The 23497-nt window shown below is 44.4% G+C and overlaps 1 protein-coding gene across 5 annotated transcripts in view; it reads left to right on the forward strand.

Moving 5' to 3' along the window:
- Positions 1-23497, forward strand: part of LOC119178081 (uncharacterized) — a 349233-nt gene that overhangs the window by 50959 nt on the left and 274777 nt on the right. For all 5 annotated transcript variants that reach the window (XM_075869954.1, XM_075869962.1, XM_075869968.1 and 2 more), the window contains exon 2: positions 19437-19609. In XM_075869954.1, coding sequence (XP_075726069.1) covers positions 19437-19609 — 173 coding nt within the window. The remainder of the gene's footprint in view (positions 1-19436; positions 19610-23497) is intronic.

Genomic DNA, 23497 nt, shown 5'->3' on the forward strand with positions numbered 1-23497 from the left:
TGTTACGTATTTGTTGAGAATTTTCTGGTCATTTACCAATTCAATAGGAAGATAAACAACACAGTCATCGGCAAAGAAACGGAAACACACTGGACACCTATACTTCACCTATACACTGTACTAATCTGCGTCACGTCTTCTGCACGCGTCGGGAACCGGAGGTGTTTCTGTGCAGCTGCAGAATGATGGACAACAAATGCGAAATACTGAACTGTCATTAAGGGAAAGTTTAGTATAGATCAAAAAATAAATACGATGTCCGCGGGATTTTTCTTCTGTTTGTCGTTTAGTTCCTAAAGGGCCCTTTACCAGAATGATTTGTGGGGTTTAACGTCCCAAAACCACTATTTGATTATGAGAGACGCCGTAGTGGAGCGCTCCGGAAATTTTGACCACCTGGGGTTCTTTAACGTGCACCCAAATCTGAGCACACGGGCCTAAAACATTTCCGCCTCCATCGGAAATGCAAGGGCCCTTTACCAGATCACATGAGAAGTTTTATTTAAGCACTGAAAGCTGTTGCATGCCCAAATAAAAGGTTTGTACAAGTTTTTTATTGGTTCATTACGAGCCGCCAAAGCAAGATGCGAGAATGTGAGCATGAAAGCTCTACCATTCGTCTGGAATAGACTTTGCAAGTCCAATTCCTTCTCTGTTTTCTTCGGTATCGGAGCAACTCGGAGCTGGAAAATTTCAGGAATCTGACGCACCGACACGTCATGCGCACGCAAGATTAAATTCGCATGCCATGCCCAAGCCAGGTAATGCACGCAACCGGTGTCATGTCGTTTGAGTGTTCTCTGTATTGTACTGCTTGTTTTGAGGGATGACTTTTCTTATAGGCACAGGTTTGGAGATGCTGGCAAGGATCATGTATCCTTACCGCGATACCCAGCGTCGCATTGCTGCAACTGCTCTAAGAGACGATGCACTGAAAGCAGTCCAAGCATTGTTAGGTCTGGCACCGGCATGATGCCAGTACAGCGAGAATACCAAGGCAGACCAAATTAAGGCATCCTAGTCTCACATATCACTCGATACAAAGTTAAAAAATGAATGACGAGCACACATTCTGTTTGTATATTTTCATGTTTTTATCAACCTTCATAAATCTAATAAATCAACAGATTGCGGAAATTACACACGTCGCGTCGAATATTACGCAGGACTACTTTCAGTGATATGCATCACCTCTATCATGTTAGGGCGCACGCCCTTTAAATGAAGGGTAAGGGGAGGTCAGTCCCACATATCACCTCTTTTCGCGGCCTGTAACGTTCTTATCTCAGCAGAAGAAATCGCGAGCATTCAGGGCATGCATTTCTCTTGCTTGCTCTAAATGCTAAAACGTGGTGAGATGTCCTTACAGGCATTCATAGAGAGAAAAGAAGTTGACACTATGAGATTAGACAAGCTTAGAAAAACATCTTTCTGCCGTGCTCTGGCTGTTTGCTTTGATGATGCCCCTTTCGGCCATTTCAAAAAAAAAAAAAAAAACTTGACAGATGCCACTTACAGTTGGAATCGGTGATGCGCGTAGCACGAAGTAGGACGGTTGACATGTCACTTAAAATTCAGCAGACCGTTACGAGGCTAACAAAAATAATGCCGTAAGTGACTTCCATCTCGTGATAGTCATGTTAGAACTTGTCCTCTACCTTGCCCCGCCGCGGTGGTCTAGTGGCTAAGGTACTCGGCTGCTGACCCGCAGGTCATGGGTTTGGATCCCGGCTGCGGCGGCTGCATTTCCGATGGAGGCGGAAAGGTAGTAGGCCCATGTGCTCAGATTTGGGTGCACGTTAAACAACCCCAGGTGGTCGAAATTTCCGGAGCCCTCAACTACGGCGTCTCTCATAATCGTATGGTGGTTTTGGGACGTTAAACCCCAAATATCAATCAATACCTTTGTCGTCTTTTGCTGTCACGTGATACTACTTTGGTATATGTGGAGCTAGCGAAGCGGCCCCAAGCGCGCTGTGGGTGTAGCAAGTAGTCATCTTTTACATGACAAGCATGTTCGGACTATCATGCTTGCACAAGTTATATACATTCGTCATCCATTGACGCCACATAACAACAAATAATGGTGTATATAAAGCTAGCGAAACAACCGTGATCACAATAAGAGTGTAGCGCGTAGTCATGTTGTTACATGACACGCATGCCATTATTATCAGGTTTGGGCGTGTCAAGGACCTTTGTCGTCCGTTCGCGTCACGTTATACCGTATTTCGTATATGTGGAGTTAGCGAAAAGACCACGAGCGCAATAGAGTGGCGTGTAGTTTTGACTCATGACTTACATGACATGCATTTCATGATTTCCACGTTAGGGTCTGTCACTTCTATTCGCCATGCAGTCATGTCAAACACATACAAAACAATAAATCATCAGCACTGCCTAGTCTTTTGCTTCTAAGACAACGACTTCAGCACTGTACAAGCAAAACGAAGACCCTTGCATACACTACGCTGGTCCGCCCCTTGCTCGATTTGCAGACATTGTTTGGGACCCACACACAAGACGGATTCAGCGATGCTCGAACGGGTACAAATGAAAGCGATGCGATTTATTCATAACGCATACAGCAGGCGAGTATCCTTGACAGAGCTGCGCAGGCATTCTGACCTACCAACACTCGAGTCCTGCCGTAAATTACATCGACTTAAAATATTACACAGCATAATCAATGATTATTCAAAGCTTGACTTCAATGCTTATCTCGAATTCAACATGTCACGACCCACCCGGAACAAGCACAACAAAACAATCCTAATGCCTTTCACGAGAACAAACGCTCACCGTCTATCTTTTTTTTCGAGATCGATAGCAGAACGGAACACTTTGCACGCGACATTATTAACTAATATAATCAAAATGCTTTTTTAATGGCTATTCAAAACTGTGTATGATTGGAAGTGCTGGTCTTGTTCCTCTGTTCTATTGAACTAACGTATTGCACGTGTTATCTTGCTTTCAAGCCACTAACGCACACAGCTCTTTTTGTCAATGATCAATTTGCATAGTGCTCTTTGTGTGTTTTGCATTAGACTAGCATTGCCGGTTTTATTGTATATTCACGTAGCTATTTGTAACGAGAATTACTGCTGCTTCACGAATCGTGGGCCGTGTTATTGATTGCGTGCGCTTGTGCATCGTGACAATCTGAAAGCTTACTGCATTATTGCTTCCCTGCGTACCACGGACCGTGTTACTGGTTGCATGTAAACTTTGCGTTCAAACTCAGCACTGTACCACTCCTGCCTTGGCTGTCAAAGAGTAGCTAGCTGTATTGAATAAATAAAAAAATAAAAATTAAAATTGGGCTTCCTATTGGCAAAGAGGGCTTGTAGCCTTGACAGTGCTGAAAGGAACTGGGCTTGAGTATTTATTGCACCCCCCCCCCCCCCCCCGCAAGAGCGTCTGCGCAAGCAGGCGTTTGGTGTGTAGCAACACCATTGACCCAATCCAACGGAGGGAGTTCCGACTTCCTTCCACGCCTAGCCATGCGCGGGGATCCTGGGAGCTGAGCCGACACCGGGAATTGGTCCTTTAATGCCCCCCCCCCCCCCCCCCCGGCAGAGTCAACACACCCCTTTGGCCCTGGCTTTACGCAGGCGGCACCCCTGGGCTGACCCACCCACGGGAAATCAGCAGTTTCCTCGTAAAGACGATAGTCTTTTTTGGGGACCTTCGACGCAAACATTTTGGTCTGTCTGTCTGTCTATTTGTCTGTCTGTACATTTCTCTGCTTGTTCACTCTTAACGACACCAGGTCCCTCAAACGGCCGACCCCATCCGTAGCACCCACCAATGTCGCTCAAGATTTAGGGTTCATGTTTGTGCAATTTTCTATTAAAAAGCAATTATTGCGCATGCCTGGGGCACCATAACAACGCGTATATAATTTGCATGTGCGTCTTTTACTAGAAAATGCCTAAATAAGTAATTTTAAGAATCGTAGTGGTTATCAGTGCTTGCAATAAACGGCGAGTGTTTCCGATGCTTTGCTAAGACGAGACGGGGGTGGCACCTACTCGTCGCCTTGCGTTCTACACCTTATCACCTTTAAGACGGGCGCGCACACCCGTCTCAGAGCCATGCGCTTCGTTTTTGTAAAAAAACTACCAGATGGCACTCATGTCTCACGTGTGACGTGACTTGATGCTTCAGTTCGCCTCCACTGCACGCTCGAGGCACTCTAACGCAGCGCCTCCAGAATACCATTCAGCAATTTTCTTGCACAGAACATCAAATAAATGCTTTGTTAACTCTCTCCACATGTAAGACTATTGACTTTTGTCGACATTTGCAGAATAACATGCACATACAGGGCCATTTTTTTTCTTTCTCTCTCTACCTACATCCTCGTCTTTATCTCTCACTTTTTATCGGTCCTGTCATCTTCCCTTTTAGGTTTACTTCCAAGTTTCCTGGCAGCAGGGGTTAACCCTCTGTAGTTGCCCAACCTTGGGCAGCTATAGCGGCGATGCATGGCTGGTCATAGCGGCGATGCATGGCTGGCGTCTTCAAGGGTTCACTAATAAAGCTTGTAGTGCGCCTTTGTTGGGCTCGGTAGTAGGTGGCCACCATCACCGCTCAACTTTACACAATTTGTACGACCACTTTTTCTCCCCCTTCCTGTTCACCACCTGAAAAGATGGCACACCGAAGAACCGTTCTTTTTTTAAAAACCAAAGCAGTCTTTTCCACAAGTTTCATGTCGTGCATAGTCAGAAAGAAAACAAAACAGTCCGAGCAATCTCACCTTGTCTTGTATCAAAAACACTCTGAAGAAATCGGCCCAGGACATCGTGTCACCAAGTTACAAAGCGGAAACCTCATTTAGGGCGTTTCCGACAAGCTTCAACACGACAACTTATTTAAACTGGTAGCTTTTTGGGATGTCCTAGTTTCCAGGGCCTCCCACAGACCCTTCAACACAGTTAGCGGTGTCAATTCTGATGATGACCTCATTGTATTATCGAAGAGTGAACTATTGGAAGGCTCGTAAGACCAGAATATAGTGAAGGTCCAAAGAATAATGATACGACGAAAGAAAAAACACGAACAAAACGAATAATCATCAACTTTGGTACCAGTGACTTGCGCGATTCAATTGAGGCTGGCTACTGTAAGCTTCGTATCAGACCTTATATATCCAATCCTCATAGATGTTTCAATTGTCAACGTTTTGGACGTGGGCCGCAAAGCTGCCGAGGGCGCGCTACTTGCCCAAACTCTAGCTTGAACGAACACTCATCAGACATTTGTACTGCAGCAGCCCGCTGCGCGAACTGCGGAGGAGACCCTCCAGCCTACTCGCAATAGTGCCCAATCTAGAAAAAAAGAACTGTTGAACCTAAAGGTGAATTCACTGCCTTTTCAAGAGGTGCGTCCGTGATTTTCTCTCCATAACAAGTACCCTCCTTCCTTTGCAGATTTGACGCACCAGGGCGCCGCATTCCATAGTTTCGTCCCGCGAGTGTCCCACAAAGTGTAACCATGGCCGCGCCGTCAGTGCCCAAGGCTGGAGTAGCCTGTGGTGCTCCGTGTCCACCTAAACAGGTTCAGCAGACTTCAGGGTCTGCTGACTCCTGACCAGTGCAACCACAGTTACGTCATAAACTTCTCTGAACGTGCCTGCTCATCAGGCACCATCCACCATCTCGCAAGAGGTGATGAATACAAGTACCCTCCTCCGACGCCTCAAGAGATGAAGGATAGGCGCAACGCTTAGGACATCGCCAAAAAAGAAAAATCCCGAAATACAGGGCTTCAAAAGGCCTTGTAACCTAAGTCAAAACTTCTCTAAACACAACAAAAGTATGCTGACACAATTACTAAAATTGAACGTCCGAAAGTTGCTGAGGAACCTCGATGATAATAGAGAACTTTTTCGGAAACATACACCAAAAGTGCTGTGTTGAAGAAACACACCTAAAATCCAAGCACATCATCTTCCTACGCAGCTTCACTACTTTTCTGGAGGATCGGCATGATGCTGTAGCGTCATCTGGCGGTGTTGCCATTATAGTTGATCAAGGAACTGCTCGAGCACATTTACCTCTTCAGACACCCCTTGAGGCCGTGACAGTCCGAGCTGTCCTCTTCAACAAACTGTACACAATTTGCTCAATTTATATACCCCCGCATCACCAACTCAATGAACCAGATTTCCCGGCATCCATAGCTCAAATTCAAGAATTTATGTTGTCCTCGGGGAGTTTAATACACATAATAGCCTCTGTTGTGATTCCTGCTGCGATGTGCGAGGTCACCTCATTGAACAATTTCATTCTTCAGGGGCAGAGCTCTTTAAAGCTGCACCCGCTCGTCCCTTGTAGTCGTAGTCATAGTCGTAGTCGTAGTGTGTAATTAGTGTTACATTTTGACCTTCAAGGTGGTGCTGGAGGGAGATTTCTCCTGTGCTTTGTTGAGCAATAAAAAGTTCGCGGCGTGCGCATTAACAAAAAGCCGGATGCTCCTGTCTCTCATTACCCATTAGCAGCCATTGGCACGTACATTGAGCACTATCTCAAAAGAAAGGGTTGCTACGTTATATTCGCTGGGCTTAACCTCCTTGGTTTTAGAAAGGTTTAGCGAACCTTGGGTCGCAGTGCCATGAATACAGTGAACTAGTATATACTATGAACTCGAGGTGGTTAAAGGTGTGAAGTAGACCCCAAGCGCAAGCTGTAAGAAAGTGTGCGTGTGCTACATCTCGTTTAGTCTTTGAAATGTCCGCTGGATGGCGGTGCTTCTATATGGGGAATATATGATGAAAAGACGCAATATGGTAGTACTTGGAGTGTTGAATAGATGGATGAACGTACACACAGACAGATGCATGGATGGATGCATGAACGGACGCAGGGGCAGATGCATAGACGAACGCAGGGATGGACGCACGAACAAACACACGCACGGACGGGCGGATGGACGCATTGATGGTCACACAGACGGACGCATGGATGGACGGAAACAAGAGCGAATGGACAGACAAATGCTTCGCCCCACTCTCCATCATTTACTCCGTGGATATGCTGCCATTTTTTTTTCTTCCTGCTCGTGCCTCCTGAATCACAAAAGGCCAACAAATTATAATGTCGTAAGCAATGCCTCCTCGTCAATGTACCTCAGCGTAACATCTCTATCACTCCTACCTCTACCTAAATGGGAAGTCATCAGTAATACATATGGTAGGGATAATTTTCTATACTTCTCAGCATATCAATATCAAATATCTGTCCTCCACAGACTCCCAAATGGCTCGCCAATAAAGCCGATTGGCAACAGTTTAAAAAAAAATGGCTCTCCTAACTGAGACTGACTTGGGAGTGTTAAGCATAGAAGCTGCTGGGAGCTACCTGACAGCTTTTTCGATTGATGCTGCAACGGAATGCATACAAAGAACATGCGGACCATTCATACGCAAACGATGAGACCCAGGTGGAATAATCAGAGCCATAATGCGCGCAAAAACATAAAAAAGGCATGAAAGTTGCTTGGAGGCTCACCAACGCCAGAGAATCTTATAAACTTCAGGAACATTGGGTAGCAAGGCAGGAGGACGCGCTGACAGGTGAGAACGGAAAGTGTGCCCTAATTTCTATCGGGAATCAATTCATACATAGATGAGGCGATAGACTGGAAAGTGGTTGTAAGATGGAAGGACGACAAGCACACTCTTCTTCTATAGTAAACACACAAGGGGAGAGCTTGGAAGACCAAACGAACACTCTCTGAGTGCATTTCGAACAGGTCTCCAGCTCATCATACCCTAGTAAAGCGTCCCGACGATACAAAAATAAAATAAAAAACAGAGATTAGAGCGCTGACACACAACACAAGAGGCATACAATGAACATTTCTGCTTAGCTGAACTACAAGGCTCATTTACCTGCTGCAATAATTCTACCCATGGCCCGGACCGTGTGGCATATGAAATGTTAGAACACATACCCATTGAAACCCAAGAAGCTCTCTTCTTCCTGTAGAATTTAATATGGTTTTCCAGCCAGCTACCTTTATTCCGAAAGGAAGCTGTCATTTTCCCGATTCTAAGACGGCAAGGACCTACCCTCAGTTTCCAGCTACAGCCCACTAGCGTTGACCAGCTGCCTTTGCTATGTCGTTGAGAAAATTGTAAACAACGCCTGATGCGCTTCCTTGAAACTAGCGGCCTACTTGACCCATACCAGTGTGCGTTTCCAGAGGCTTGGTCCACCACTGACCATGTTGTCCGTATCGAGGCGAAAATTCAAGACGATTTTGTCATAAGCAACATTTTCTTTCTGTGTATCTCCATATGAAAAAGGCACATGATACTACATGGCGCTTTGGTATATTGCGTGACCTGTAACAATTAGGTGTGCGGGTTCGATTGCTGACAATCATCAAAAGCTACCTGTCCAACAAGACATTTCGTGTCCGAATTGACACTGTCTTATCTTGAATATTGTTCTAAGATACAGGTGCGCCACAAGGAGGTGTTTTGAGTTGCACACTTTTCATAGTCAAAGAGAATTCCTTGCACCTGTTTCTCCGACGCAATATTTTTTACTGCAAATATGTCAATTAGGTACAGGTTGGTTACAAATCCTGCAACTTCTCAATGTGCCAACGTCGGGTTCACTTAGCCTTGAACAAGGTTTCTCGATGTGCAGATGACGAAGGTTTTAAACTGAACGAGCAAACAGTTTATGCAACTTTTTCTGCCGAAAAATGAACCTCCGTCCTGACCCGGCATTGACCTGCACGATCAACGTCCGTCTGCAGAGACCGAGCGCAAGTTTCTTGGACTAATATTAGACACAAAGCTACCTTCATCCCACACATCAAGTGTTCAAGACAGATGCCTAAAAATCATAAATATTCTGAAAAAGTCGTCGCGCACTACGTGGGGTAGTGACAGGAAATGTCTGAGGTATTTATATAAAAGCCTCGTACGCACATGTCTAGATTACGGTGCCACAATCATCAGTCTGCGACACCATCAGCCTTAAAGGTGCTCGACCCTGTCCACCATCTAGGCATTTGCCTATCCAAGGGTGCTTTTAGGACTAGCCCCTTAGAAAGCCTGTACGTAGAATCAAATGAATGGTCGCTCTATCTGCAAAGATGGTACATATCTTTTACATGCTAGGTAAATGCTAACGCTGGTGAGGAACATCCCGATCACCCCACAGTTGATAATGTGTCCAATTCTACCTTTTTCAATAACCGTCCCCCGCCGATGAAGCCCTACACACTCCGTGTCAGGAGGCTCGCTGAGAAAGCAGCTGTGCCCCTTGTAGAACACCGTTTGACGTCTCCTGCAGTATATTCGCCACCCTGGAAATGGCAACTTGTAGACCGCGATCTATTTTACGTGGAAGTCACTAAACGCGCGCCTACTGCACATATCCACACGCACGTGCTCGAACTCCAACGCAAGTACACTTGCACGGAATTTATCACAGATGCTTCAAAGTCTCACACTTGTGTGTCCTATGCAGCTGTAGGACCACGCTTTTCTAGTTCTGGTGATGTTTTTCTAACTCTGTGAAGATGCTTGTTTCGGAGTGCTTCTGCACTTCGAAACAAGCATCTTTACAGCATAGGCTCACGCGATATATGCGGTCGTCAAGCATACTAACAAACGTGCGGTAACATACGCAGATTCGCTGAGCGTAGTAATGGCTCCGAAAATTATGCATAAACATAAATATCATATCCTTGTGTCTTTTTACTCGCTGTTATGCGCAATTTATGTTGTTTAAGGGCATATTGTAGTGTGCTGGGTGCTAGCGCACCGCGAAATCGCTGGAAACGTGTTGGCCGATCAGCTAGCAGTCTCTGCTCAAGACAACGCTGCTGCCAATACATCTGTAGCTGTCCCTGCACTTGATCTGAAACGTTTTCTACGATGGGAGCTTAGAGCATGCTGGCGGCGCCTGTGGGATAGGCAAACAGAAAACAATCTACATGTTATTGAACCGAGAATTGGAAATTGGCAAACAGTACCTAGATCACGATACACACAAGTCACAGTCACAAGACTACAGATAGGACACACACATTCGACACATTCATACGTTTTGTGTGGTGGTGATGAACTATTGTGTGAGACATGTGGAGAACCGTGTCCTCGTCCAGTGCAGTGCTTTAGATGCTCTCAGAAAAAAAAATCACTTTTTATTTTTCTACCGACAACAGATACCCTTGCGCCATCAATGTTGATCGGTAGAGAGCCCCTTTTTCCACATAAATCATTGCTGGCGTATTTAATGACGTACTTACCTTTAACGTCATATACCCAGGCGCTCTGTAGCACAATCTCTAAATAGAGGTCGCTGCCGTGGTGGCTACATCTCCATCATTGTTTTACTGAATCACGACGTACCATCATTCACTCTAACTGCCCATAATTCTCGTCAATGTCAAGGTTTTGTTGCTTCTATGTTTTTACCCACGTTAGTGCGAGGAATTTTAGGGCCCTTTTACAGCCACCTATCATAGACATAGCTCGCATCACTTGTCTATTGACCTGGCGCTCCTTGACCATCAAATATCCCTTTCGCCATGAAACACCACACATAATCATCATGATTATCATTACTGCGCTCCTAAAAGTTCCTAAAGCTCGGATTCGCCCTGTAACATAAATACCGGTTTCAAACTGTATTTGAAAGCAAAACCTCAGGTTAAATAGTGTTTATAGCCCTTCTTTGCTACCAAAGGCGTAATCCTTCGTTCAGATCAAACATTAGTGCATACATCTACAAATATAAAACTTGTGCGTGTTGTAAAGTTACTAGGGGCAGATTTTACAAATACTATGCAATGGAACGACCATCTATGCTCGGTACTCCAAAAACTTTGCCGCATAGGAGGTGTTTTGGGTAGTTACCGATACGCTTCACCAATTCCTGTAAAATGTTTAACGTATAATGCTTTATTTTACCTAAAAAGCAATATGGACATCAGGTGTAGGACACCATGACTATGTTTACCTTATTATATTTCGTACGAAAAAGAAAACAATACGTGTCATCACTAAGATAGCGTATAGATAGACAAATATGTGAGGTCTAATGTTCCAAAACCACCATATCATTATGAGAGACGCCATAGTGGAGGGCTACGAAAATTTCGACCAGCTGGGGTTCTTAACGTGCACCCAAAGCTGAGCACATGGGCCTACAACATTTCCACCTCCATCGGAAATGCAGCCGCCGCTGCCGGGATTCAAACCCGTGACCTGCGGGTCAGCAGCCGATTACCTTAGCCACTAGGCCACCGCGGCGGGGTAAGGCAGCGTATCTGACTCATACGGAAAAACTGTATGGAAAAGACAACGTAACTTAAGTCCCGAAGATCTATATAACTATACTCTTGTGTGAGTATTATTTTAGTGCTAAACACTACACTACCTTAATGGAAAAACTAGTAAACCTTTCTGCAAACCTAGCTGAATTGCAAACCAATATATACCGCTATAACACTCGTACTCCAGAAGTGTGGAAGGTTGCGCAGTTTAGAATGAATTATGGTTACGAAATGCTATGTAACAATCTCTCTAGACTTCATGACTCATACAGCATAGGAGGTCATTTTTAATAGCACGTAGCGTTGTCATAATGCAAAATTTTAATGTGCTACCCTCTGTATAGTGCTTTTGGAAGTTATAATTGTTCGATATGTTTTTCTTAGTTTTCTATTCTGTTTCCATGTAAATTTTCCCCCCTTTATCTGAGTGGTATCATTGGTGTGAAAATAATTATTTTTTTTAATCTTTGTGCAACTTCCATACGTTGTAGTGATCGTATAAGTGTAATTATACACAGTGTATTATGTGTTTTACCTAGTGTAGCCATACTAAACTAAGGGGTAAGGTTTCCCTCAAGCCAGGCTTTTTTCCTTCATGTACCTCCATTGACCACAAGGTTTTACTTGTGTGTAAATGGAAACAAATGAATAAATAAATTCATATAGGCACCAAATTTGAAAGCAGGAATTCATAGGCACTTATAGGTTGATAGGCACAAGCGTCAGAAGTAGCGATTTATATGCACTGTAAAACTGCTATAAAAGCCCTTCTTGACCTCTATTCATGCTCAAATAATAAATTGATACGATAGAAAAGCAAGAAACAAGCATTTGCTTATAATCCAGCATCTAGCTTTTACCTGTTTCAAGGCTGCAAATTCGAATTGTAATTGACGTTCTTCAGCACTTGAAAAATTCAACAATATTAGCGTCAACTCACTGACTGTCGAACTTCTCCTGCGCGAAGAGAAGGTATACTTAAAAACAAGCTAGAGATTTCGATTAAGGTCAACAAATTGGGTGACCGAAAGCACGATGCCACTAAGCAGTCACAAAATAGCATGCCCATGGTGCCTTACTAGTTTATTTTACTGCCCTTAGAAAATTCCAAAAGAGATGTACTTAGCTGTGGCGTGGCTCTACCAAATGTTCTCTGACTCTGTGAGCGTGCGAGACCAAGAGAAAGGTTCTCCCCAATAACTCACGCACACCGCAAACGCTAGCTAAATGCTTAAAACCACGGTAAAATGTTCAAACGGTACTGAGAGCGTTCGTAGCCTTAGCAACCGCAGTAACTTCGTAGCAAGTGCTTGCGATGTAGCACAAGAAAGCAGGACACAGATACAGTCTTTAAAAAGTTATTTAAAGATTTTGCCTTGTCACAATTGAAGTTGAAGGTGTTCGACGACGTGTCGCACACGTCGTCGAGCATCTACAACCTCCAGTTTGACGTGCCCTTACCCTTCGTCAAATTGACTGGAGAAATTCTTGGTATGGCAGTCGCCAGCACAGGATTGTCAACATGAATCACGCTGACACCGCTAACATTGGGTGATATGTAGACGGCTTTTTAGTCCCGGAGCAAAAAAGTGGTGTGTCATGGCTGTAAATGCGAGTGCCAAGTGGTTGCGCACAATGGAAAATGTGTGACCAGGTTTCTAAACTAGACGCCCTTTTTTCCCATTGACAGTGTGGGTGGGAGCCAAGAAAAAAAACAAGTCAGCTTTCAACACAAAATAAGTGCTTTACATGCGCACTTGTGCACCACAACAAAATGGAACTCCCCACCTGTTCACGTCGTACAAAGGAAGAACGTCACATAAAATTTAGGAAATCATTTCTCCAAATATTAAGCAAAAAATATGAGCAGCATCTAAACATTTCTCGCAATTGTGTCGTGAATCCCATGCTGTGTGTAGTACCCTGTTATTGTCTCAAGAGTTTCTTCGGTAGTTATCATTTGTATAAATTGTTTCGCAAAGCAAGCGTCTTGTACTGTACCTTTTTCTTGCATTGTTAGCCGTTTTCTGAATGCTTTGTAATTTTATTATTGTATTTGCCCCTCCTGCATAGGCCAGCATATTGGCCTGCTGTATCGATAAACAAATAAATAATAAATAAACTTTGTTGTCATTTGACGTGACGTCCAACTCACAAGTTAATACTACGCAGATTTTAATAAACGAACCCTGCTACATATATAGCCCATTAGGTACAGGTTTCTGAAAACAGATGCTGTTGGCAATCGTATCTAATTCTGTATAGATCGCAATGAAAATATAATCGTTAACAAGCTTTTATTTGACAAGATATGGCCCATGACCGTATGGTCATGCTGGGCTTCTAGGTGAAAGCGGAAATGGCCAAATGTTCAATTACACTTGGGGCCTTGACACACCATGAAAAGTAAATTTAGGAATTCATTGGGCACTTACTAGAAAAATGTACGAAGAAGTAAATACATAGGCCGATGTCGCATTTATTGCACTCTGCAGTCACCATGCTGTAGTAGTACTCTCCATTGCACCAGTGCTTTTGCCGTTAGACGCAGTTCCAATGAAGTAGGCTGTTTTGACTTGAAAAATGCGCACCACAAGGCGCACTTTACGCAAGCATCGACGTAGTTTAAGGCTTTTAACTTGTTATATCACCTTCTCTGGTAGCTTTTAGATAATTACATCTGGAACTCAATTGATTGATTGATATGTGGAGTTTGACGTCCCAAAACCACCTAATGATTGTGAGAGATGCCGTAGTGGAGAGATCCGTAAATTTTGAAGATTTTTGTTTATAAGGTCTGGCATAGCTGGAAAGGGGGGCGAGTCTTCTGTGTCCCAAAAGCGTGATTTTTCCAAGGAGCCGATTTTGGGAAGCGAGAATCCCCGCATAAGGAAGCGCTTTCTAGTAAGAGAAACCTGGTGTGGAGATAGAACCCTATCTCCCCTCACAGTTTCTCGTGACCATTCGAGAGGGGTTGGAGGAGGCCGTGGTGAGTGAGTGAGTGAGTAAGTGAACGAACTTTATTTAACTAGCGAATTGAGGCGTGGGCCTCAGCCGCGCCATGGGTGGTGGAGAGACCCTGTCTCTCAGCCGCCTCCCGTCTTCGCTGGATGGCCCATATTTGATTGTCTGTTATTGCTTTTAACGACCAGTGAGGTGGCCTCCTGCAGCGGGGTGCCGGCATGTGGCGTGAAGACATCCGGTGTGTTGACACTAATACATCTTCAATAGAGTCCGCGAGGCGGCTGCCGCGCAAGACAGCGGGTACCATCTGGCAGTAATGGCATGAGCCCGCGAACGAACCAGCTGCACCCGGGTAACCTTAGCGGGCAACCAAAGGGCGCCACCATCGTGTGCGGTTGCACAGTTCGCGAAACGTCCTTTGCACGTCATTCCTTTCGGCTCACTCTCTTGAACCGGGAGCTTAAATGCTTAAATAAGACAACGAGAGGAGAGGATGGTAATAAGTGTGTTTAGCTTGTCCAATAAACGCACTAAGTTGTTTTGGTTGGCCGTGAGGACAACGGGGAGAGGAAACCTAGGGGCTATAACCTGGCTCTTCACTCCTCACGGTGATTCTGGTCGCAGCAAACAGTGCTTTGTACTATCCGCTCTGCCGAGGCAACATCCCACGGTCCTAACGGTGAAGAGTCCTGTAAATTTTTCCTAAGTTCCTGTGCATAAATTTGAGTTGTTGCAACGTATCGAAAAGCGCTGGTCCATCCTTGACAAACAGCAGCAGCCAAGACAAGACAAGACGCGCACCATGCAATAAACCTTCCACTCCCTTCTGTAGCTACAGCAGCTACGCAGCTGAGAGAGCTCTGGTCTAGAGAACAGAGGGAATGGGTAGAAGGTTGAGTTTCACTGGGTTCCTTTACGTGCATCCAAATCTGAACAAACAGGCCTACAGAATTTTCGCCTCCATTGAAAATGCAGAAGTCACAGCTGAGATTCGATTCCGTGGCCTTCAGGCGCAGCCAAGTACCTTAACGAATAGGCCACTACGACGGGGAGTCATGAATTCAAGTTTCCTGATGTTGGATCATGTGCTGCGAATAAGCACTAAACGTTCTTCATGGCTACCTCAAAACGTGAATGTCACTCACCGCTTTTTGATGAATGGCAATACAGTAGGTATTTTGTTTCTTTATGGTTCAACAGATAGGTGCTCCTGTTGCAATTCACCTGGCCAGTGCTCCCTTGAATTAGTTATATCGGGTAAACGCATTAGAGCGAGGAACTTTTGTTTCCTTTCGCGTACTTGAAGGTAACTTCGCTTCAAGGCTTTCATCTTCACCACCTGAGCAGATGATTGGATTGGTGATCCCTTTCCTCTTTCTTCATACTCTGCTTCATGCTCATCACAGTCGCATCCACCATTGCCACGGCCATCAGCAAGCCCATTTTTAGCGCCTGCTCTAAGCTGCCTATAAAGCTTTCTACAATTTAGGTGCGCACAGAATGCCAGGAAACGAAATTTCCAGAGCCTTTTACAATGACGTTCCTCATAATCATAGCTTGGTTCTGCGATGTTAAATTTGAAGAGTTATTATTTATTCAACCTAAATTTTCTATCACACCACCGGAATCTTCCCCTTCAACACTTCGTTCAACAATGTGGTAGCGTCCGAGAGCTAGTAGATGTAAACGGATAGCTAGCCAATAGATATTTATTGTTCTCTTGGGCTGTTCTAGCTATATATTTCGTAGAGAACACGGGCATACAGTAAATTGACGCTGGGGTACCGCGAAATTACCACCTAGGAGCGTTAAATGATGTAACAAACTTGAACAAAATTCTAAACCTTAAATGTACCATTACTATGTGGCAACAGGTAAAATAACACGCTTATTTCTAAGGAATACATAGCTCAATCTGGTTCAAATTTTCAGCGAACATCCCCCAGTGCAGATCTTCTGTAGGATCATGTGGGCTACGCTAAAAATAATATTACACAAATATCCAAATACTCGAAGGTGCGTTGCATGCCGACGCGCTGAAAGGTAGAACCACCACTTCGCGCCTGTTTTAGCACCTCCCCAATGAACATGGAAAATTTCGGCCACAAGTTGCCTGTAAGGGGTACCCTAAGCTATCGCAAGGTATATGACTGGTATTATGGAGAGGTTTTCTAAAGCGGGATAAACCAAAATATTTCGTCAGAAAATCCGTGACTACATCGTGGCACTGGTACCTATTGGGTTAAGCGTGCTGTTTTCAACACTTCTCGAACTACGGTATGCACGGAAATTTGTGCGCGACTGGCAAAGCCAAAGACAAACATGTTGTTGTATTTCTGTGGAGAAACCACAAGGGTTTTGGACTAAAGCGACGCAGAGTGGCTATGTTTGTGACCAGAAGTGACGCTTCACCGCGGGAGAATGACCATACGTTTTCAATATTTCAGCGTGGCAGTAATGTGCACTATTAATAAAAACACTCTTCGCACTTCCTAAGACACAGATTATATGTTTTGAACTATGAAAATTTTAAAACAATGCAAAACAACACTAGGAGTGCTGCACAACGGCCACCACGAGGCGAGGCGCCCGGTACATCTCTGTAAGAGGCACGTGGTGATTGTAAACGGCGTTTTACATCAGTAGTACTTTAAGTCCGAAAGGGAACGTCTTTTTCTCGTAGTCTGCTTGAGCTTTCAAGTTTGAAGGCTAATAACTTCCGTTATCTTGCGCCAATTTTGATAACATTTTTTTTCATTCATCTCAGTAGTCAGCCCTACAAAAACTACAGCGATGGCAAATGCAGCAGAAAAAGCGTCACAAGGATCGTTAACAAAGAAGCCCTGTGACGCCACTCTGCCACATTAACGCCTTACAATGCCCAAACCAACATATTTAGGTATTTTTTTTACGCTCGAACAGTAGCAGACTGAAACAGCCTACCTATTAGTGCACTCAGCAACACCCACTATATCGCATTCATTACATCTTAAACCTAGCCTTGCACAGATACCCTTGTCCGTTCATTAGATAGTTATGTATTCATGATCCTTTCGTTCTGTATATTCTATTTCATTGTTTCACATTTTAAGTACCTATTTCTGTAGTGGTTTATTCATTTTGTTGTCAGTTGTTGTCTCTTTTGAAACCCTCACACTTTTTACTCTTTGTACCTTTCCCCTCCTGGCTGGGCCTTTTCAAAGCCCTCAGTATTTCTAAAAAATAAATAAATAAATAAAAAATAAACAACCACTTCGCTACTTGACATAAAAAGTTATATCACGCCTCATTTGCAAATATCAATTAAGTGATCGTGCGCGTGACTACCACTTTTTAAGGAAGTAGAGCTTTCCATGGTACATTTAATTTTTCAAAATCTTTGCCCTATATATCTTGGACACCCACTGTGTATACAGCAATCATCTTCTCTCAGAAATCTTGCTAATTATAGGTATCTTGTCTCCGTGCGCTGCTCTACAAGTAAGCATGTAAGGAAATCACGTCCCGCCGCGGGGCTCCAGCGCTGATGCCGCTCGACTGCAAGCCCGAAAGCCGCGAGATCGAATCCCGTCTGTGTCGCAACATTCTCGATGTAGGAGAAAATGTTTGAGTCCCACCTACTTATATTTAGTTGTACGTCAAAGAACACCAGGTAGCCTAAATTTCTGAAGCCCTCCACTACGGCGTCTCTCACAATGAAATGGTAGTTTTGTTTGTTAAACCGCATGCACATAATATTATTATTAGATAAATAACGTGCTAGCAGTGTTCAGTGCCCCACAAAAATTGCCTTAACTAGAAGTGGCACAATGTAACACTGGCAGGATCACAGGTACGAAAATGCCCATTCAAAGGGGTATGAAGAATGGCGCCATCCTAACGTCTTTGACTGATTATGTTACATCGTGACAAAATCATTTTGACATAAACAATCTTTTTTCGCTTTGTTTTCACGCTAAATTAATGAACCAACTAGAAGAGTTCACTGTGCTCACTTCAGCTGGTGTTGAGCCATTTACGCGTTATTCGTATGTCGGCATTGTAGTCTCTACCGACGGCAAGTTGTTTTTCTACTCATTCAATTTATCTGCTTTCAAGATGTCATAATTTAAAAATCACAGTAAAGTTTCAAAATCATGCCTCACGTGCCTCGTAGAGTTCTTTATAGTTTGCATGTCATATAAAAAAAGCACCCCTTCTTTAAAATTGTATATTGGAATGGGATGTTCAGAGTGCAGTGGTGTCTGTCACATAACTTGCCTTTATGTGTAAAACGAAATTGTTTTATGCGCATGTAAAAGTGAGACCTACAGTGCAGTCCTGCCATCGCCGTCTTGTAGCAAAAACTGCAATTCTAGTTGTCGACCTAGGGAAAACCAAACTAAATGAGAAAACTTCACGGCTTCACCGCAAAGGCGAAGCAGTGAACGTGATAGCAACAAATGGGAAGGTCACGTGCAGAAAGGCAAGCGAATCGAAACATGCCCCGTGTTTCTCACGCACAATGTACGCGCGAAACGTACTCATAGGCACAGGTGAATGCGAATAAGCGTCTCAGTTGTTCCTTCGCTGTGTCTGAAAAGTGTGCTCTTTTCGCAAAGAGAGACTGTGCAATGATTGCAGTTGCCTCTGAGAGCCCAATAACTACAACATATTTGTTCCGGTGAAAGCCAGAGGCCAGCCAAAGCGTACGATTCTCCCCTCCGCGAGATATGGGCGCGCCACCGAGCGTCCACCTTCTACTCTCTGTGGGGCAGATGACGCAGGGGAAGTGAGAGCGCGCGCCGCCACGCGCTTGTTGCGCTATCTTGCTTGTATTGCTGAAAACACAATAGTTATTCTCCCCCCCCCCCCCCTCTAGATGTCCATCACCAGCGGGAATACGTAGATATAACAAATTTCGGTTTGAACGTTGGAGAACGTGCTTCTCCGTAGAGCAGTGGTTAACGCATCGCATTGCCGTCTCAGAGGTTTCACGTTGGATTCCCTGTGTTGGAGTCTCAATATTTTTTCTTTCTCGTGGTTCCTATATATAGATGTGTATACATATACGGTGAGCGACGGCGGCGTCTTTGTCGACGATGACACTGACGCCAGTGGCAAAATGTTGCGAAGAGTGTCCATCAAACAACACTGACAAACACTTCAATGGAACGCAGAATGGGGCCTTCCCCTGGTGGTGGCTGCGAAGCACATGGTGCCCCTGTGGGTGGCCGGGACGGCTGGCTTCCTGGCCGTAGTTCTGGCACACTCGCCCCTATCACCGCTGCCCGTGCCGCCGTTGCCCCACACTCCCGTCGGACGGTTCCCACCCAAGCAGACAGTGATCAAGGTACGACTGCGTAGCGAGCTTTCTCTTTTACTGTAACTGTAGAGCTGAACGTGTTTTTCTTCCAAGGAAGCCGTGCCTAATAATACCATTGTTGATGAAACTGTATGAAAAACCCCTTCGGGTCAACCAGAACTAGTCTGGGAAATAACGAGGAAAAACGGTGCAGTAGACCAACACAGAGAATAGAGCAATGTGTCGTCTTGAGTCACCCTGTCTTCTGGGCCCTTTTGGGTAATACGGCACTGTCCTGTTGAGTAAGTCTGCTTGACCGTGTCGTCTTTCCCGTAATGCGTCATACCAGTTCACGTGCGACTAATCAACTAGCCCAATCTTCAACAATTAGGTTCTTCGGGCACGAATTACGATGCACCACCTGCAAATCTGCCAAATTCGCATGGCATGATTCCTCCTCACTTAGTATCACAATTGACGAGAAAATGAAACAATTTTTAGTTGAAGTGGGTTTCAGTAACTACATTTATACATCACGTAACCATATATGTAAATATTCTTAATTCAAAGAGCTTCAACTTTTGTTTGAAGATTGTGAATCAGAACCACGATGTCTGTACAGCTTGTATTTAGATGTATACGTTTCGAACACGCAAATAATATCTTGACGTGTGTCGTGGAGCGATGAACGTCGAACGATCACGGGGCATAGTAGGGTCTCCATTAAAGTGACCCACTGCAGCAATACGCAACACATTCAAGTTAGCGGACCGATAGTTGTCCATGAGGAACTCTGAATGAAAGTTCACAATGAGTTTCAAAACATTAGAAGAAAGACACGGTAGGTGCCGCGCCTCCGAAATAGATGCGTTCAAACCTACAGAACACCGCTGAAAGTTTTACGGGAGTACTTTTTGAAGCATTCACGTTATAGTACTCTGAAATGCTCTGCAATGTGGACGACGTATCAGAAAAATGCTTTTCACTTGCGGGAACATTGCTTGCGGCATCTCTGGTGATGTCGTTATATGAAAGTATGCTACTTTAGATTGATAATATGGAATCTAGGTTGCATAACTTGCTAACATAACTCTCCGAATGAACGGTAATGTACATTCAATGATGCCTATGTGTACGTCGCAATTAATGTGACAGTAATGAGATGCAGACAAGAAAGACACCTGTTTAGCCCTGCCATGGTCATTGGATTTTGATAAATCTAAAATGCTACAGTTTTTGGTACTGTGAAATATATTTGCATGGTAATAAAAATTGAGATTTCAGAGTCGGGCCCAAGCCCTTCACAACGGCGCCTACCACAGCCCGAGTTGAAGTGGAACACTAAACTTCACAAAGCAATCAACGTATGCTTTGTGATGGCTTTAAGTTTAACGAAAATGAGTGAAAATTTGTGAAAGTTTCAAGTTTAACAACTTTAGCTGCGTACCACTGTGTTTCTGGAAACAATCATTACACACCGAGATTTTTTTTTTAAAAGTCAGTGTGATTATAGTCGTCCTTATTGTAATCTTTTTTAGACCACTTTGGTCCACTTCGGCTTCTTCCAATAACCTTCATTTACCTAATCCTGCTGTGTAAGCTGATTTCATTTCATTCCTTCGTACTTTCCTCTTTCGGTACGAAACGCACTCACTGACTTTCCTGAAGGCGTTTCGTACGAACCATTCTGTTGCCCTCCTAATGCCCACTAGCTCTCTGTTCTAGCATCCTTGGTTCGTTTCTTCCGTTCGATGAAAACAAGACTTTCTCTGTGTTATCTTCTTACACGTACTGCGATCACTTGTTGTTATTCTTGTCTCTTTATGTCCCATTGCACGCTGCGTGGTTCTCAGAGAGAAAGAATAAAACTCTTATTAGAATTTTCTGCATAAGTAGATAGGTGAGTGCCATCCGTATACTCCGGGATCCCATTGGCATGTTTCGCTGTCCTCGAGGGCCTGTTCGCTAATCGAATATGGCCTGAACAGAGCTGCCCCCCACCCTTCCATGTTGTGTTGTGTACAAGGTTGCAAAGGGCGATTGTGTTGACTCGCATGCCATGTGGTAGATGGTGGCTGATTTATTGGCGCAGAACCTTCACTTTGGTGTGCGCGTGTTGGAGAGTATCTTTGACGGTATGTACGATTCAGGGTAGGACAGGGCCTTTGCGTGACACCACGCTAAATGTGATTCCTTACTGAGCTTTGGCGCTGGGTTGGAAGTTTCTGTCGTTCGAGTATTTGGTATTGCAGATTTTCGGTATACGCGAGAAGCGGAACCATATGCAAAGCTGAGGGTGGATGCGATATGCCGAAGTAGAAGGTCTGGAAGAATATTTGCCGGGCCGAGGTATGAGCGAGCTTATTGCCTCTAACTCCGCAGTGGCCGGGTATTCATATTAGCTGCTTCCAGTCTCCCTCTGAAAGAGGGGCCGAAGCTAAGTAACGATTAGATATGTGAGGAGTAAGGAATCGGTGCGCAATGGGATCAATGTAGCCTTTACAGAATTTTCGGTAGGCTGCTTGTGAATCTGTAAGAATGAAGGTGGACTAGGAGTTTCGTAGGGGGGCGATTCCTGCTTCTTCCATGCTAGCTGTATCTGTGTCTTTTGCTGATATACAGCCGAGCTATTTTCCTTGATGAATGATGGTTGCCGTGTATTTGCCGTTTACTGGTCCAGCTGCGTCGACAAAAAAGGCGCCCTCAGTGTCTGAGTACTGGTGGTGAGCCCATGCCCGACGTCAGCGTTCGTGGAACTAAACTTACATATTGCGTAGTAGTAGTTTTATGATAAAGCCCTGCCCCCATTCATGTTCGATACGTAGTTTCCCCACTCTGTGAAAGGGAACTTCGATGCCAAGTTCTGATAATATTTCCGCTCTGTTCTATTGATGGCGTGACGAATGGCTCGACTCATATGATGTGAATGGAATAGTTCAGTTGTGGCGTTGTGCAGCCTTATTTGAAGCAGATGGTCCGCGAGTGTTCTCGGGGGAAGGTTCAGAGCCTTCTTAAGAGTCACACGTTTGACTCAGTCCATTTCGTGCTCGTCTGCTTTGAAGAGCATCAGGTTAGAAAAGCTATAAGTTAAGGTATGCGACTGATTACAAAAGCCTGAAGGAGCCGCATTATGTCGTGTTCTTTCATTCCTCAATGTTCGTTAGCCATATGACTAATCATACAAGAAAATGTAAATAGGTAGCTTTTAGTTTATTTATTGAAAATGAGTTGCGCCGATTATTGAAGTAGACATCAAGAATTCGGATGGTTTCAACTGCTTTTTGGGTTCAATTGAGTGATACATTGAGGAAGGTAGTTTCAGAAGCCTTACTTTTATATGCAAGAATTTCGGATATTGTGTGGGAGCACTCCAAACGGCTCTTGTACCCTATCTCTTCTACGAAAGTGGCAGCCTGTGAGGGGACGCTTTCTATCTGGCCCAGATTGCCAGAACGGCTCAGATTGTAACTTCGTCAGCATAGCTGGCATAGCGTACTTCTCTAATTCGATTTAGTGCCTCTGGGAGGTGCATAAGGGCAATATTGAAGGGAAGTGGGGAAATGACTGCTAAAGAGGTTGCTTGGGCATGTTGGTACGACATATTGAAAACAAAAACAGCGCGAAAAACGACTCACCATACGAGGAAGGACACAGACAAAGCGCTGACTTACAATAAAAACTTTCTTGTTCAAACCACGCATACATATTTATGCAGTGGAACGAAAAAAAAGAATCAACACAAGTGATAGTCGAAAAAAACTGAAAGAATGAGGATTATAAAACTACTTCTCATAGCTCGTGCAATAAACCAGATAAGAAGACATCTTCCTTTTCTGAGAGCGCAACCAAAGGCCTACTCACGCATGCGTCACCCAGTCTAACAGTCTCAAGGGTCTCCAGTATTTCACGGGTAAGCTGGTCCCGATGACGCTTGAC

Source organism: Rhipicephalus microplus, chromosome 1, assembly GCF_043290135.1.
Source record: "Rhipicephalus microplus isolate Deutch F79 chromosome 1, USDA_Rmic, whole genome shotgun sequence".
In the NCBI taxonomy this organism is placed as follows: Eukaryota; Metazoa; Arthropoda; class Arachnida; order Ixodida; family Ixodidae; genus Rhipicephalus; species Rhipicephalus microplus.